At 37.2% G+C, this 18,448-nt stretch overlaps 1 protein-coding gene across 2 annotated transcripts in view; it reads left to right on the top strand.

Moving 5' to 3' along the window:
- Positions 1 to 18,448, top strand: part of plxdc2b (plexin domain containing 2b) — a 110,777-nt gene that overhangs the window by 43,610 nt on the left and 48,719 nt on the right. For both annotated transcript variants that reach the window (XR_012382235.1, NM_001146305.2), the window contains exon 2: positions 9,560 to 9,762. Coding sequence is in view for 1 of the 2 variants with exons in the window: in NM_001146305.2 (NP_001139777.1) it covers positions 9,560 to 9,762 (203 nt within the window). In the remaining variant the exon portion in view is untranslated. The remainder of the gene's footprint in view (positions 1 to 9,559; positions 9,763 to 18,448) is intronic.

Below are 18,448 nucleotides of genomic sequence, written 5' to 3'. Positions count from 1 at the left end.
TACATTCACATCATTCAATTGAGTGACGCAATCAGTCAGATTGATGCAAAGAAGGAAAGGCATTTTTCCAAGGCATTTAGTCCTTCTGGGATGGATACAGTGAGTGTCCATTTGTGTGTGTGTTTTTAAGTGTTTTTTAAAAGTCTCTCAGAGGTAGATGCAGTGTTTTTTCCACTACTGTAAGTAGGTGTTTACTGCTGGAACCAATAAACAGCCAGGGTGTGCTTCCCTACACCTTTAATAGTCATCAGTACTTACAGTCTGCTTAGTGCGAATGGCCGCCTGTGTGAATAAACAAATTTATATAAATGAACAGCATAATGTAATGTAATTTAAAGTAAAGCATCCACTTCGAGGACGCAAAGGCAGCCGGAGGACAACGGAGCTCACCACACAAAGTGCGCTCACCACACACCAGCTATAGGTGAAGTGGATAGACAGTGAGGTGAAGTGGATAGACATAGACAGTGATACACCCAATTGATAAAGGGAATTTAAACAGGACACCAGGGTTACACCCTTGCCACAGGATTTTTATTGACCACCAAGAGCCAGGACCTCTCTTTAATGTCCAAATATGCAACTCAGGCTCATTACAGATAGGGACCCAGGTCTAAATTTCTAGGGACAGCAAAATACGTAACCGGAGGTACAGTTTTTTTTTCTGCAAATCCACCAGGCCGCTGTGTACACTTTTTGATGATGTCAAGTTTCTCTCGTGCATCCTCTTCTTGCATAAATCCACCAGAGGGTGCAATATACACTTCATCTGACCAGGTCAGCTTGCTGTCGACTGACTGACTGACTGACCCACCCACCCCCTTCCCTAAACCCAACCAATAATGTTTTCAAAAGCAATCTAGAAAAAGTTGTCGCTTTTGCGTGATTTCTCCATGTTTTTAGACTGTTGTTTATTTATTTTTTGTTTTACCTGGTTTCTGGAGCCTTCGTTCTAGAGGTCTGCATTCCCGCTGTTGTCTCACTGTGGGCCTTGGGACCTGACCAGATTTCTTGCAGCGTGGAAATAAATTTTCTAATAAAAAGCAGTAGCGGATGGTAACTCTGGTGTAATTTGAACAGAAGTTGGCGGGCTAACAATATAGCGTTCCTGAGTCCCGACGTTACTTCGGTAACAAATTATCTGTGATTTCCTCATTCTTATTTAGCACCAGCACAGCCAGTGCTCATGACTGTTACGTACACATGCTGAATGCATGACTAGTGTTTTCTGCATGTGTTTTTTTTTTTTTTGCAAAGTCTATACATGCATCATCTGCATAACCGTCCTCAGAGCAGGCCTTACAAACTAAAAAAGTGTTGTAGCGCAAACCTCTACTTCGTTCCATTGTGTTGTTAATTTGGTCAACTATGTTTTGCTGCGAGTTACTGTGCAAACTTGTAACACCATAAAAGTCATCTACAAGGAGGGAAGTGGTCAGCTGGTAGCGTGAAAAAGAAACAGAAGTCGGTGTCATATCGTTTTAAAGACGAAATACAACCAGATGAACATCTGGCTACATAATTCACGCTCTCCAGAAATGTAGACAGTGGTACGTATCCACATTGAGCCTGTGTTGGAAATATAGTGCTCACTGACAGTATATCGTCCCCTTCACTATACTTAGGCATCAGGACCCACAGAGACCACGGGATGAGCACCTCCTGCTAAACCCTAACATCACTTTCAATAGCAACCTACTTATCCCATGTGGTCTCCTTTCCTGGTACTAACCAGGCTCAGCCCTGTTTACCTACAGTGAGTGACCGGTCTTGGGCTGCAGGGTGATATGGCTGTGACTACAGTAAGTGGGTTACAATATTACAAGTGTTGTAGTCTTTAGTTATTGACAGTCAGCTATATTTTTTTTACAAAAAAAAGTTTAGCTTTGTGGATCTGGACTTTACTCTAAAAGCCACACACTTTTGTGAAACATGAGCAGAACTAATACATTTTTGATTAAATGGTTATTGGAAGCCATGTGAATATGCAATGAATTGAATGTGACAGTTTATATAAGGATGGTTTTACCAACCACTTAAAAAGAAAATTTATTCTGCTCATGTTTTATTGAAGTGCCATAGTCTGAGCATTTCTCTATACAGTAAAACCAGTATCAAGCACCACAGTTATATTGTGAATAAAGGTTTTCTTCCTCGCCAAGGTTCCAGAACTCCAGAAATCCAGATAAATACCAAAGGTCAGTGTACATTTCTAGCAATGTGCATTGACATATCTTCCCAGATGCCTGTGCACATGACTTCCTCGGTTTGAAGCAAAGGCCCTATACTGACACTGATAAGAAAACTGTTAAATAAAGTCTTATTTTTGTTGTTGTTTAATGTGCACACAAAGTATTCTCATTACTCAAATACTCAAATTGAATCGTTGAATGCATATGGTTTGTTTTGAGTAGCCATCATTGTTAAACCGTCCTCTAAGAACCTTTATTTAGGAGCTTATCTTATAAAAAATGGATGATGTGATCATTGATCAAGCTGCGAACACATTATTCTCCCACATGCTGAGGTATTTGTATGTATCCTGAGTTCAGATGACCTGTTCCAGCATGCTTTACCTTTGTAAAATTACACCCTGTAATACGTCTGCTTCATATGGTGGCTGGACACAGAGTGAGCCAATCAATCAGACTACTCCAGGCTTTTAGAGCTAGATGTCTGCTCTGTATGTTGGAGTGCTCTGTAATGATTTTGAACTTTAAAGTGCCTTGTGAGTGGTTTTGAACCCCATGACCTCATCCCACACCCTAACTCCTTGCTTTTTTTTTTTTTTACCTCAGATTACTTCTTGCGCTCGGTTGAATGTTTTCTTTTGTTCCAGTGCAGTGACTCAAGATAAATGCATGTGGTCTATTAACTTTTGTTTTGCCATTTTTTTCTTTTGTTCTCTCCCTCCGGTTGTCCTCCTCACATTAATTAAGAGTAATATATCAGTCATCGTGATCGTTTTAGACATGACTGGAAGGAAATTCACATTTGTGGGCAAATTTCTCTCGCCCTTACTTTTTTATGTGCACATAAAGACACTTCACAAGAAACGCTAAGAGTTTTGCTTCCTCTGCTTCCTTTAAAATTTGATTTGATTATATGACCATAACAACAAATATTTTTGCATTTTATTTACTCTTCTTCTATGAAAGAACATTAGATTATTAAGTAAAGGTCAGTGAAGACATTTGCTGCCATCAAATATAACAAAATTGCAATTTTTGATTAGTATATGCATTAAGTTAATGAACTTAATTTAAACAACTTTATCGTGTATGACTGTTTTGTGATCCAGGGTCACGTAATGTATATGATTCAAATATGGTCTATTTTTTATTTAAATTGGCCTTAAAGAGCCCCTACTATGCATTATAAAAGGTCATATTTTGGTTTTGAGGCTCTCCAACAACAGGCTGATATGCATACAAGGTCAACAAACACATTCAATGTCTTATAATATGCATTTATTTTTATCTAATTATCCCTACGACTCCCATATGATTCTTTCAGTGATTCATTTGTTCTCAAACCCCTCCTTTGCGTGAGGCTTATCTGTGCTGATTGGTCCAATGAACCAGTCTGTTGCGATTGGTTGACTGAGTTCAGTGCAAGACAGAGAGAAATGCCCAGCACGGCTATGAAGTAGCACACAGAGTATATGTGTGAGCCCAATGCAGTATTGCAATAAAGCAATGCAGTTAAACACCAGCATATTACTCTACTCTTAAACCTAAGCCCTAGTAATAACAATAACAGACATTCAGTATTAATCCACACAGTGGCAAAAGTTTAACTATTTAGAAAATTTACCGCGCATGTGAGGAACAGCTGATGGTGGCCATAGCAAAGGCAAACCGCAGGGGATCACAAGTTCAGAAACGCATTTAAATCAGTAAAGGTAGAAGCACGTGTCGCGTTTTCAATGTAGTTTTGGGGCACAATCTGTGAATACCCCCATAGAGATTTAACCTGAGAGATACATTACAAGCACTGATATGTAATAGATAAAAGATATACAGTAATAGTAGCGATCACAAGTTACAACACACAATTAAATATATATTTTGCAAACTACAGAAAACGAGGCAACAATTTTAATTACACTTACATGTTATAATTAGGAAGAAGAAGAAACTGATCTGTATGAACTGTAACAGTTACTGAGAAAGTCCCATACATAATCTCTGCTGCTCCTTCCTTTAATAGAAAGCAAATCCCGCATTGCAGCGTAGGTTATTGTACCAAAAATCACAAAAAATGACAGGAAAAAGCACTGGGTTGGCTATACTGTGGTGTTGTTGTGAAAACAGCCGAATCTCCATCTGTCAGTGATTGTCATCTTCCTGTCATGATCAGTTCCATGATTCCTTGCACTCTGCGAGGGTCTGAAGGGAATAGCACTTTTATGTTTTACTGGATCTGGCACTTCATATTTGGTGAAGTACTGTATTGATGTTGATGCGTTCAAGCTAAAAATCCCAACCCAACATGATTCATTTATTCGACTCTGAGTCGACTATTTCGTTAAAAAATCATTAGTTTAAACACGCTGCACTTTCAATTTTTAAACCTCATCTGGATGTTTTCATTCACTTAGAGCTGTGTTACACACTGCATAGAAGGTCATTTTCAAAAACCCATAATAGGGGCTCTTAGACAATGTTCTTGCAGCAAAAAATAAATTCAATGTAGTTATTTTGTTCATAATGTTTTGCAGAACATTTTTACTGTCCTTAAGGTGGGATACGGGTAGGTTTAGGGACAAGTCTGGTGGTAAGATTTGGTGTAAGAATGGCTTAAGGTGTAAGGGATCATCAACAGTGTAATTAAAGATGTAAATACAGAATTGTAAGAATACAAATGTTATTACATGCAGGTATTTAATCAATCATCAGAACAAAATAAAAACCTTGTATTTACATACTGTAATAAGCACATCATAACAAATGATTCATTTCAGTGTAAGTGCATATTAGTTAACCACTTAAACTCTGCTGCTATTTGGGGAAATCCACATGCAGAGGTGTAAATGCAAAAATTTGGTATTTCATTTGGTATATTCATTTTAAAGAAAACCCTTTGAATTTTCATAAAACACTATTGAAAGTGTTTAAAATAACTGTGCATGTCGTCTGTGTTATAATAAACACTAAAAAAAGAGGCGCTTTTTGTATTTTTTTTTATAAACTCAAATTTGAAGTGTACCTTTTAGGTTCTGTGTGGTCTAGTGTGCTGTAATTAATTTTGGTGGTTCCTGCACATGTCTGTAAGCATAGGAAAAAAGAAAATGTCTCTACCAGAATCTATGCAAAAGTTATTGCATTCCAACTGATGAGAGGTGCTGTACAAGCCACAGAGACCGATCCTTGTTTACATATTTTACTATTCTTTTGTTTGATCTAACATAATTCACTGTTTGGACCACATCAGACATATAAAAGGATTACGTATGCACATCAGCTCAAAAACAGAGGAGAATGGCCCTGAAGGGCACAGCATAAGGTAAGAGATGACAGCTGTCTGTGCTGTCTGGGGCTGCTTATTGATCATGAATGTATTGTTTACATTTCTGCGCCATGGAAACACCACAATTCATTCAACAACAGTTTGGCATATGAATATAATTCAGTAAAAAGAATGCTAGAACTGTATGAGCACCGGCAAGAGCTTTCATTTGAGCTATAACTTGTACATGTGTCATTTGAAAAATATGAAAATAAACCAATGTAAAATACCTAGCACAGGTATCCAAAATAATGTGTATTTAAGTGTAAATAACTTTTGTACAGTAGAATAAAAACCAAAGTGATGCATATGTGCATAAAATATAGATTCTACACTTTCAAACGAAACCACTTACAAGGGTCTGGTGCAATGCTAGCCCTTTAAATCTGAAAGTGAAAGTCGATCACGTCACGGACCCGGTATCGGGTCCGCAGAGTTTAGGTCACTTATTAAAAAAGTGGGACCTGAAGTTTTAATATAATGTAAGTTGTAAAGACTTGTAAAAAATTCAAGGTAGCATTTTTCTTCTACAGTGTATTTTCCAAGTGCTTTTTTTACGCTTATTTTTTTCGGTGTTATCTTATTGTCCTGGTTTTTTTATTTTATTTTTTTTTATTTTGTGTTTCTAAGTTTAAGTGGCAGCATGAGAATATATAACTTGACGTTCAATCATTCATTCATGGAATTCTTAAAAGCTGAAAAGAAAGCCATACCTTCCACTTTGCCCCTCAAATGCAAAAACAAGCAGAAAGCGAAGGAAATGTGGGACTGGATTTAATGTGTCTGCAGAAAGAAAGCACAAGTAGAAGAGAAAGACAGATCCTGTCCCTGCTGCGATGGCTTTTCAAAGCGTGTCACGAGCAGACACTGATTTCCACTCAGCCACAATAAAAGTCACTGACAGCCGCCTCTCTAAATCCTCATTGACCTGTTATGTATAATGGGCTTTACAGAAGGACTTGGCTCTGAGGATCTTTTCTCACAATCAACAGTTTAAAGGGGAAACAGTATACCATCATGACATGCAAACAAAACTGCGTTCTGCAAGTTGTGCAGTTTTCTCCTTTTCGTTTTCACTTGGATTGTTTAGCAGTACAAAGAATAGACTAGACCCTAGACTAGAAGTGATGTGTGCTGGGATTATCAAAGCAATACATCTGCATACGACGGAGTACTGGAAACACTCATCTAATGGTCAGAAAGGTTTTATGAATTTTAACTAAGGGGCCATTTACATTAACTTTTTTGCCAGTTCATTTACACCAGTGGTTCCCAAAGTGGTGGTCTGGACCCCCTGCAGGGTTGCGAGACAATACCACTGTATTGTAGAGTTCAATGCGGTACGATTTTATGGCCGTTTCCACTGTCAAATGCCGTACCGAACCGAAACATACCATACCACTTTTTGGTCACCATTTGCAAAGGGTACCAAAAGGTGGAGCTAGACACACAGCTGAATGCGATTGGTTTACAGAGATATGTAATTCGCTCGGACAACAAGCCAGAATGAAAATAAAGGAAGTGCCATTTTAAAAACACAGCCGTGACATTACATCGTAATATTATATACAAATAATAACAAGACTTCAACAACCCAAGCTCAAACAAAACTTGTTGTCATCGTGATGAACAGCCACAAAGCCAAAAACTAAATCTTTAGCAGTACAATATGGCTGAACATCGTGGGGTACTAAGACCTTTGGCCTGTGGCCTTGAGCCTACATGCCATACAGCCATATCGCTCATTGCATATTGCTCATACATCGGATTCTGAATGTGCTAAATTTACCTTGGAATGTTTATCCCCAATCATAAATATATGTGGTCTATTTTGGCTTGTTTTTGTTCCCAAGTTAAAAGTTTATTACATTAAATGCTTAACTTAAGATAAAGAATTAAATATATTTTAAGATTAAGATACAGGAAAACTTAAAGTGAGTGATTGAGTGAGGAAGGCTGTGAGATCTAGTTCAGGCAAGAGGAGCTTCTGCATACTAATGGACAAGTTTTTATGTACAAGACTAACCCTGTACACTATAACGAGAACTACATGGAGAGTGGAGAATTGGTCTGTGGTGCGTTTGCCACAACATCAAAGTGACTTGTGGCTGAACTATCATAGTATGATACATTGTTTATGAAAAAAAATTATATAGTGACAAGTGTTTCCTGAACTCGGAGATCCATAAATTCAAGCATGTAAATTAAACCGTAAATTGCAATTCTAATTGCTTTTGTAAACAAAATATAAAACCTCTACGAAACATGTTTCTTAATTTCGTTTACAAAACAGAAATATGACCATATAGTAACATTTCTTTTTGTTTGTTTAGTTTAAGTGTAATAAACATCACTGTTAAATATTTTTCTTCTGTAGACCCCTTACAGAATGTTGAAAAGTCACATCCTAAATAGAAGCACAGCATAATAACATAGAATATCTCAAATATAAAATACAATAAAAAAGCAAAAAGCGAAACCAGATTGATGGCAGCAGAAGAGGACAAAAAAGCCAAAGACACAAATAAATACAAATAATTGTCAAGAATACAGTACTAATGCTGACAATGCTGATTTGTCAGTAACTAATTTTAACATGAAACTGAAAAGAACAAAAAGTAAGTGATCTTGTAATTGTTGGTGGGATGGAGTTTCATTCCCTAAGCAGCTTTCACTGAAAATACAGACTGACTGATTTTACTTTTTTGAGTCCCCTCTTTCACCACCCCTAGTAGTTCGTTGATATTCTGTTCGCTGTTGTTCTAACTTTCACAAAGTGATTTATTAGTGAAGTCAGGTTACGTAAAGTCTTAAACATTAAACAAATATGTACATATTTAATAAAATTTTCCCAACTAAGCAGGTTGTATTTCTTTAATAATGAACGATGATGAAATTGAGCTGATTTCTTATCAAGGGTTTAAAGGATTATTTTTACAATGATTCAAGTGGCTTCAATGTAATGCTAGCTTGGGACCAAGTGGTTAAACAATAAGTGATATGAGAAATGATCATGCAGTGATAGTAGATTAGGGCAGCCTTGTCTAATAAAATTTTTTCTTAATTATTTTGTTTTGTTCTTTATTTGAATAACTTATTGACATTTTATTTTAAACACTGCAGAAATGTTTCAGATAGGCCTACTTTTAAAATATAAATGAATTATTGAGAAGTTATTATTTTTCTATTGGTGTCAGCCACTAAAAGCACCAAACTTCTGACTAAACTTAGGCTATTTAGATTAGGTGGGTGGGTGTTTGGAGGACACAAACCCACATTCCTGGGTGATTCATTGGTCTCTCTCTCTTTGTTTCTTCTTTTCGCCCTTCTTTTTGTTTAGTCTGCTCAGTCACATTATGAAGTGCTTGTGGTAATTCACATTTTGGCTATTCAGCTGTTCTGGAGTTCCAGCAAACTCATTCCCATCATCGCTCACATCTTAATATCCAATGAGAGGACTAAGAGAGCAAAGTAAATAAAAGGTTTAATTAAACTCTGATCACAACTCTGAGTCTAGATTTGCATAGGAATTCGACAGCCCTGTGCACGTGGTAGTGGCTTAATAAAAGAAAGTGATTAGGGACATATAAAGAGTGATACACCGACCATAGAAGAAGAAAGCAGATGGCTCACTTCTTGGCATGCAGTTGAAACTGTTTCTTCACCTTTTCAACCTTGACTGTAAAAGAAGCCATTCAACGAACGTAGCATTGTAACACTATCTCTGTTTAACAATAAATCAAGAGTGCAGCATACCATCTGCTCTTAAACAGGCTCATATAAAACAAAATCAGCCTTTCTCATGGCTGAGCGGGAGAGGGAGTATAAAGCATGTACATGTGTCTACGTAACCGTAAAAAAATACATAGACGTGTGGGTGATGTTTCAGTCTGGATTGAATTTGATGTAATCGAGCAATCAAACTGATTCTCAAGACCTCTGGAGATCTTTTGATGAGGAAAACTGTGTATGTTTAAAAGAAATAGGAAGCATTTCATAGCATTGTGCAATTTTAAAATGTGCCCATGTTGCTTTGTGTCATTTCCAGGAGCTGCTTATTCAATTCTTCACGGATGGTCACATGACGCTGATGTCACAGTGGAGCTGCTCAGGAGGAGACGCTGGCTTCTGATGGAGCCTCTACCAATGGAGACTAAGAAAGCCAGTCAGGATGGTTTGAAGCTCGAGTCTCAGGATTCACCCAGAACACTGGCTGATGACGACGGAGGAGACAACAGCTCACAAATTATGGTAACCATGAATATGTTGCACACTATAAATTTTCCCTAAAAAAAAAAAAAAAAAAAAAGATAAACACTAAATTGATTTTTTTTTAAACAAAAAATATTTTTATTTTATTTTATTTTATTTTATTTTATTTTATTTTATAAAAGCACTCTGAATAAGAAATGTTGCAAGAGCTGCAAATCAGCATATTTGAAGGATCATGTGACACTAAAGACTGGAGTAATGGAGCTGAAAATTCAGTTTTGCCATCACAGGGGTAAATTGCATTTTTAAATTATTATAAGTGAATTAGACAGTTTTTCTCTCACTCACTCACACACACACATACACACACACACACACACACACACACACACACACACACACACACACACACACACACACACACACACAATCTCTAAGCTAGAACACAGCAGAGTGAAAAAAGGTGAAGTTAATTTACTGTGAAAGGGAATAAGGAAAAGAGTCAGAGATTTCAGCTCAGGTTTGTTTTTTAGGGAAATGACCTGTATAAAAATGTACATAAAAATGTTAATCCACAGTAAGGCTTAATTTGAACCAGCCAGGACTGGCATGAAATTCAGCAGGGTAAACATGAGAGGCCATGAAGACATATCGAGAGGCTTCCGGCTGCTGTCAGTCAAACAGCTCTAGAGTTTTTCTTCCACCAGCAGTTGTTGTGTTTGGAGGGAGATGGTGGTGTGCTGGTTTCCCTACCAGGTGTCTTAACAGGATCGAAGTGATAGTTGACTTTAATAAAAGAGATAATTCTGTCATTGTTTACTCATCCTCATGTCATGTTATATCTGTTGTTCTTCCATCCCAGGCTCATTGGAAATACGTACATCAGCCTACATTTTTGCAAAGTTTAAGATGCCAAATCCAATATAGTGCAGTGGTTCCCAACCTTTTAATTACCGTGAACATTTAGCAATTTTACCACGGACTGGGGGAGGGGTGGGGGTGGTTTGGGTTGGTGGAGGTTTATACGCTGCTATGCGACCATCAACTGTTTTCTCAGAGGATTACAAGCTGACAAAACATTGCTGTCACTTTGATACAAGTTTTATTTGTGGAGAAAACTACAAAGCACTGCAGTGTTTGGGTGTTCTGTGTTGCCACAGCGGAATGAACCACCAACTTATCCAACATATGTTTTACTTAGTGGATGATCTTCCAAATGCAACCCATCACTGGGAAAAACCCATTCACACACATTCACTACAGACAATTTTTTAGCTTACCTAATTTACCTATACCACGTCTTTAGACTTTTGGGGGAACCGGAGCACTCGGAGGAAACATGCACGTAGAACTCCACATAGAAATGACAAACTGACCCAGCCGAGGCTCGTACCTGCGACCTTCTTGCTGTAAGGCGAGAACGCTACCAACTGCGCCACCATGCTGCCCCTGAGAAAATACGTCTACCAAAATGTGTGTATTCTATACAAGCTGAAGTTGATCGGTCAGTTCTTGTCACGTGACTTGCAGAGTGCTCCTGGTATTCATTCAACTGTGCGTCTGGAAGGCGGCCAAGCCGTTCACCTCCATTGGAAATAATGAACCTGCACGAACTCTAGAAAAGACACAATATGCAAAAGGCCGCCATCATTTGCGATCTCCAGCGGTTGACGTTCTTGCACAGACATGGATTCACCTGATTTGTTGACAAATGGGTTGCGGATCCGTTCCTGGGCCTTTTCCCCTTAGCAAAGAAACTTTCCAAAGACTTCTGTTTCTTACTCATTTTCCTGCTTGTGGGTTAAATTTTGGCGCTCAAGTAACCGAGATGTAACCGGGAGAATATGATCATTTTTCAAAATAAAAGATCCTTCAGACTCAGATAATAAATAAAATGGAAGTAATTAATGATTTCTTGTGCGGCCTGGTACCGATTGATCCACAGCCCAGTGGTTGAGGACCACTGCATTTGTGGGCACTATCTACTTTTTTTGTGTATCTGATATAGTTACTTAGGGTATTTATTTATCTATTTATTTATCTATTTATTTATCTATTTATTTATTTATTTATTTATTTCACAAGTGATAGTCTACATTAATCAACATTCCTCCAAATTGTAAATGTACCCAAATAAGCACAAAATTTTATTTGGTGGTATGTTTGCCAGATATTAAAGGCCTGTTCAGATAAAAATACAAATTTAAACTATAAACAATACTCAAATGAATGACAAAAACAACAACAACATAAAAAAACAAGTGTTCTACAGCACAAAAATACATTATTATGTTTGCAGATATTTAAGAAACATGCTAAGTGAACATACTTGTTCATCTGAAAAACAGTGCTGAAGTCAGATATTCTGCTTTAAAAAAAAATGTGAGTGATGTGCTGAAACGGCTGTCTTTGTTTTGGTTCTTTTAACCTGCTCACATCCACTTTATCCAATTATATTTCAGCACCAGGTGGAAGACTGCTTATTTCATTCAGTCAGTCAAGAAGGCTCAAAAGCATGCATCTGTGACCGAATTGTAACCTTTGGTGGACAGTACCAGCCTCAGAAATGAAATGCAAATTTAGAGTTCCACATGAGGTTATTAATTAGCAAATGATATAAATATTACGAACGTAAACATTAGGTGAGCAGGTTACAGTAAATCCGGAAAGTATTCATAGCGCTTCACTTTTTCCTCATTTTTTTTTTGTTACAGCCTTATTCCAGAATGGATTAAATTCATTTATTTCCTCGAAACTTTACACACAATACACCATAATGACAATATGAAAAAAGATTTTTTTTAAATTGTTGCAAATTTATTACAAATAAAAAAACTAAATAATCACATGTACATAAGTATTCACAGCCTTCGCTGTAATACAAATACTTTTTGAATATGATGCCACAAGCTTGGCACACCTGTCTTTAGGAGTTTTTGCCCTATCCTCCTTGCAGTACCTCAAGCTCTATCAGGTTGGATGGGAAGCGACGTTGTACAGCCATTTTTAGATCTCTCCAGAGGTGTTCAATAGGTTTAGGTCTGGGCTCTGGCTGGGCCACCCAAGGACATTCAGCGAGTTGTTGTGAAGCCACTTCATTGATAATTTGGTCATGTGCTTTGGATCATTGTCCTGCTGGAAGATGAACCGTCACCCCAGTCTGAGGTCAAGAGCACTCTAAATCAGGTTTTTATTCAGGATGTCTTTGTACATTGCTGCATTCATCTTTCACTCTATCCTGACTAGTCTTCCAGTTCCTGCTGCTGAAAAACATCCCAACAGCATGATGCTGCCACCACCATGCTTAACTGTAGGGATGTTATTAGCCTTGTGATGAGCGGTGCCTGGTTTTCTCTAAATGTAACGCCTGGCATTCACTCCAGTTCAATTTTATTCTCATCAGACCAGAGAATTTGGTTTCTTATGGTCTGAGAGTCTTTTAGATGCCTTTTGGCAAATTCCAGGCGGGAAGTGGCTTCTCTCTGGCCACTCTACCATACAGGCCTGATTGGTGGATTGCTGCACAGATGGTTTTACTACTGTAAGGTTCTCCTCTCTCCACAGAAAAACGCTGGAGCCCAGACAGAGTGACAATCGGGTTATTAATTACCTCCCTGACTAAGGCCCTTCTCCCTGATCACTCTGCTAAGATGGCCAGCCAGCTCTAGGAAAAATGCTGGTGCTTCCAAACATCTTCCACTTATGGATGTTGGAGGCCACTGGGCTCATTGGAACTTTCAGAGCAGCAGAAATGTTTCTGTAACTTTTCCCAGCCTTGTGCCTAGAGACAATCCTGTCTCGGAGACAATTCCTTTGTCATCATGCTTGGTTTGTGCTTTGACAAGCACTGTCAACCCTGGGACATTATATAGACAGTTGTATGCCTTTTCAAATCAGGTCCAATCAACTGAATTTACCACAAGCGAACTCCAATTAAGCTGCTGAAACATGCCAAGAATGATCAGTTGAAACAAAATTTACCTGAGCTCAATTTAGCTGTGATATTCAGGTTTTTTTATTTTTTAATAATTAAAAAAAGGTCACATTAATTCAATTAATCTAATCGCATTAATCAAAAAAGTTACATTGTCATTATGGGGTATTGTGTGTAGAATTTTGAGGAAATAAATGAATTGTATCCATTTTGGACATAAAAAATGTGGAAAAAATGAAGCGCTGTTAATACTTTATGGATGCACTGCACATTGTTAACCCGTGTCCTAACAGCACACTACCTGACGAGTTACAGCAATAAGCTGTTTGGCTGTTTGCACCAGACAAAACACAACAGAAATGTAAATACAGCCATTCAGAAGCACAGAATATGCACTTACATATAAAGTGGTAAGGTTTATAATCTAATTAATGCATATTAAACCTCTTTAGCATTATTTAATGTAGATGCTGAATCAATATGTGTTGGTTTTGAGTCACAGTCCTAAAGTTTATTTTATTTTCAAGATCTGAAGTGAACTATCTGCTGCTGCTTTTAGTAGTATGGCAATAAATATCATGTAAAATTTCATTCAAACTCACTTTCATTAGTGTTTGACACTGAATAAAGCACAAAAGGTGTACCTGAGGGGAACATTGTCATCAAGTTTTCTGTTGTTCTGTTGCAAAAAATATTATCCATTTCTAAAATATAAATTTGAGGTGTTGGTTAGGACAAAAACACATTTTATTATGGAAAATATTCCTTGTATTGTATGCTGGTGCTTTTATTTAGAACATGATTTAAATCAGCCTTTAGACTCGATAGTCAAACTCTCTCCAAATCGGGTTCGTCATACAGATCACCTAAGCCAACGACCTAAACCCAACCAACAGTGTTTATAGAAGCAAACAAGCAAAGAATGCAGTGCATCCATATACTTTTACCTAGATTTGACCTCTTTTGAGAAATCACTGTATTCAGTTACAAACTGAGACACCGTTAGGTTGTTTTGAGGTATTTGTTTGGTATCTTGAAAGTAATTATTTATTTATCAGCAATATGTCCCTGTAAACATCATTGATGTCATTATAGTGAAAAGGAACAACAGTTGTTGGCTTCACTCTGCCCCGTAGCGTTCATTTAACTTAAAAACTGCAGTCAAGCATATGTTCAAGGACATTTTTGAGGTTTCGCAAAAAATGTCGGCTGAAGCACGTATTTCCAATGAGCCTGTGTTGCAGCTCCTTTCTTCTGTGGAACATAAAAGAAGATCAGCAGTCATCACCAAATTAATAACACTCTTCGGTATATCTTCTTTTGTGAAGAAGAAATTCATTTAAGGATATTCTTATATATATTCTGACAAGGTCTGAGTGGATGGACTATTATACATTTTTATTTAAACTTATTATATTAAAGCAGTTGTACATTGACCAGTGTGGTCATTACATACATGTACATATGAGAAACATCACTAGACGATTTATGCGCACATGTTTTCAGCACTGAATTATTCTCCACAAAATAGTTCTTCAAAGCTTTGTGAATCTATACAGTTTGTACTTGCTAATTTTTATGTCCGCTGGCTGTTTTCTTTGATGTTGTTTTACAAGGCCTGTTCGATGGTGTTTCTTTGTTTGAACTCCTACCAGCTTCTGTATACAAACACATTCCTGTATAAACACACATCTGCCAGGTGGATCATTTATTTCACACACGACAGAGAGCTTGGCATTTTACATTTTGTGTCTTTCAAAGGCCTGAATTTCTATGGCTCTTTATGGCATGGCTTAAGTCTTGGCTTTTAGATCTTAGTATGCTTTTGTTTCAGCCCATGTGGTTTTCTTTATACTTTGAGAGATTAAATTGTCAAAGAGTACAAACCTTATATTCAGCTATACGTAATCCTTATGTTTGAATTGTGGGTGTAATTTTCCTTGTGTGGGTTAAACTAAGTCAAATTAAGGTCAGTAAAATCACCACAAATCACAGTGTAAAACTTTTTTTTTAAAAACTGAAACAAAGGCAAAGTCAGTAAGCATTTATATGAATATACTAATATGGAGAAGGCACTTGGTGTCATTTATACAACTACTAATCATATATACAATACTTATATATGAATACATTACATTATACAAAAACTTAATTTATCATCAGATGTAAATATAAGAAAGTAAAAACAAACAAAAAAACAACAATAAAGTCAGCAAAAAGTATATAGTTTTACGCTCATTCACTTAAAGTAACTGGTTGTTGTCATGAACAGATCAGAGTTGGGTTGAAGCTAAACTCTGCAGGAAAGTTAATCTCTTGGGCCATATTTGAGGATCCCATATATAAATATTGTTACTAGCATCTGACTAAGCATGTAAGTGATTACAAACTCAGATGTCCACTGCAAAATTATTTTTGTCCCAAACCACAAGTTTAATCACTGAGGAGCTATGGAGATTTTTTTTACTTTTACAGACGTCCTCATGAGTAACAATTGCTGTCCATACAAGGCCTCAGAGCAAAAATACACCACAAGTATAATTGTACTTAATAGCAGGTAGACATGGTCAAGACGATCTGCTACTGTTCAAACCGAGCATCAGAATGGAGAAGAAAGGAGATTTAAGTGACTTTAAATATGGCATGGTTGTTGGTGCCAGACAGGCTGGTTTGAGTATTTCAGAAACTGCTGATCTACTGTGATTTTCACACGCAACCATCTCTGGGGTTTACAGAGAAAGGTCTGAAAAAGGGAAAATATCCTCTGTTGATGCCAGAGGTCAGAGGAGAATGACCAGACTGGTTCCAACTGATAGAAAGGCAACAGTAACTCAAATAGTCACTCGTTACCACAAAAGTTTGCAGATCTAAAGTTACACATCTCTGAACACACAACACATCAAACCTTGAGGCGGATGGGCTACAGCAGCAGAAGACCACACCAGGTGCTACTCCTGTCAGCGAAGAACAGGAAACTGAGGCTACAGTTCGCAAGGGCTCACTAAAACTGGACAAGAGAAGATTGAAAAAATGTTGCCTGGTCTGATGCCTGGTCTCAATTTCTGCTGTGACATTCAGATGGTAGGGTCAGAATTTGGCGTCAACAACATGGAAGCATGGATCCATCCTGCCTTGTATCAGTGGTTCTGGCTGGTGGTAGTAGTGTAATAGTGTGGGGGATATTTTCTTGCCACACTTTGGGACCATTAGTACTAATTGAGCATTGGTCAGCGCCACAGCTTACCTGAGTATTGCTAATTTTATGTCCTAAAATCGCATTACTTCCAGCAGGATAATGCACCACGTAATAAAGTGTATATCATCTCAGACTGGTTTCTTGAACATGACAATGAGTTCACTGTACTCAAATGGCTTCCACAGTCACCAGATCTCATTCCAATGGAGCTCCTTTAGGATGTGGTGGAACGGGAGATTCACAGCTGGATGCTATCATGTCAATATTGACCAAAATCTCAGTGGAATATTTCTAGTACCTTGTTGAATCTGTGCTACTAAGATAGACAACTTGTTCATGATTTTGCCCCATCATCATCATTAATGCTTTAACATCCATACTAAGCAGTTTAGCAGTTGTGGAAAAAACTATTTAAAAATTAGGTCACAGTAGGAGTTGTTTTCTTTTCCACCATGTTTAAAGTTTACGGCCTGCCCAACTCCAGACTTCAAACTCTTGCCAGTAGTAAATACAATTTGAGAGGCTGTTCACTGGGTTATGAACCAATAGGTCCTCTTTTTGATTATTTGTTTGCCATTATTCATCATGTCTTGAAATAATCTATACTCTCAGAAAACATTGTACAATATTGTACCAAAGAAGGTACAAACCCTTGTCACTGGGGCAGTACCTTTTTATGGAACAGAATTAAACCTTAAGACAAAGAAACAAATTAGTACCATTGCAGTTTGTACCTTTAAGGACATTATTTGTACCATGGGAAACCAAAATGTACCTTTGGTTTTAAAAATCTGCAGATACAATATTGTACCTTCATCAAAGGTACAAATCTGAAATGCTCACCAAACATTTAAAATGCCTTAAATGTTTAGCTTTCAATACCTATAGTGTTATGTTTTACCAGTTGTTTTGTATTATAGAACTTAATAATTAATGTTTATGAGTTTCTTTAAACATATGCTTTTAAATGATGATTTGTGTTTTAATATGGAGATTATTAATAAAATCACTTTGCCTTCCAGTCATATTTATTTTCATAGATATTGTAATAAAAGGAGTTGTTCAACACTTTTGGATCTTTTATATGGACTATTCTGTACCAGATAAGGTACAATTTTTACAAAAGTACACAACTGTTCCTCAAGGAACATTATTTGTGCCACCGTGTACCTTTTTTTCTGAGAGTGTAGCATGTGTCTAAAAGGGAACATTTACATTTTTAAGTTGTTTTTGCAGTCTTCTTGACTTAAAAGAGAGAAGAAAATGAGATTTCAGATAGCTTCAAATGATCAGTTGGACCAAAAATATTTATTACCAAAATAAATGCCCAAAATATATATTTTCACACAACTAAAGCGGTTCTAAACTTAAGTTTCTTTCTTCTTTTAAACATAAAAAAACATTTTGAAAAGAGTATTGTAAGCCAGCAGTCACTGACATCAATAGTAGGAAAAAACAGCATGGAAATCAATGTCTGCTGCTTTCTAACATTCTTCAAAATATCTTCCTTGGTATTTAACAGAAGAAAGAACCCGGTTTGGCACTAGTGAAAAAGGTAATAATTCTTTTTTGCTTCTAAAACCCATAAGTTTTTA

This window comes from Danio rerio, chromosome 7 (assembly GCF_049306965.1).
Source record: "Danio rerio strain Tuebingen ecotype United States chromosome 7, GRCz12tu, whole genome shotgun sequence".
NCBI classification, from domain to species: Eukaryota; Metazoa; Chordata; class Actinopteri; order Cypriniformes; family Danionidae; genus Danio; species Danio rerio.
Note: the sequence above shows the minus strand (reverse complement) of the source record. Positions and strands in the feature narration are given on the sequence as shown.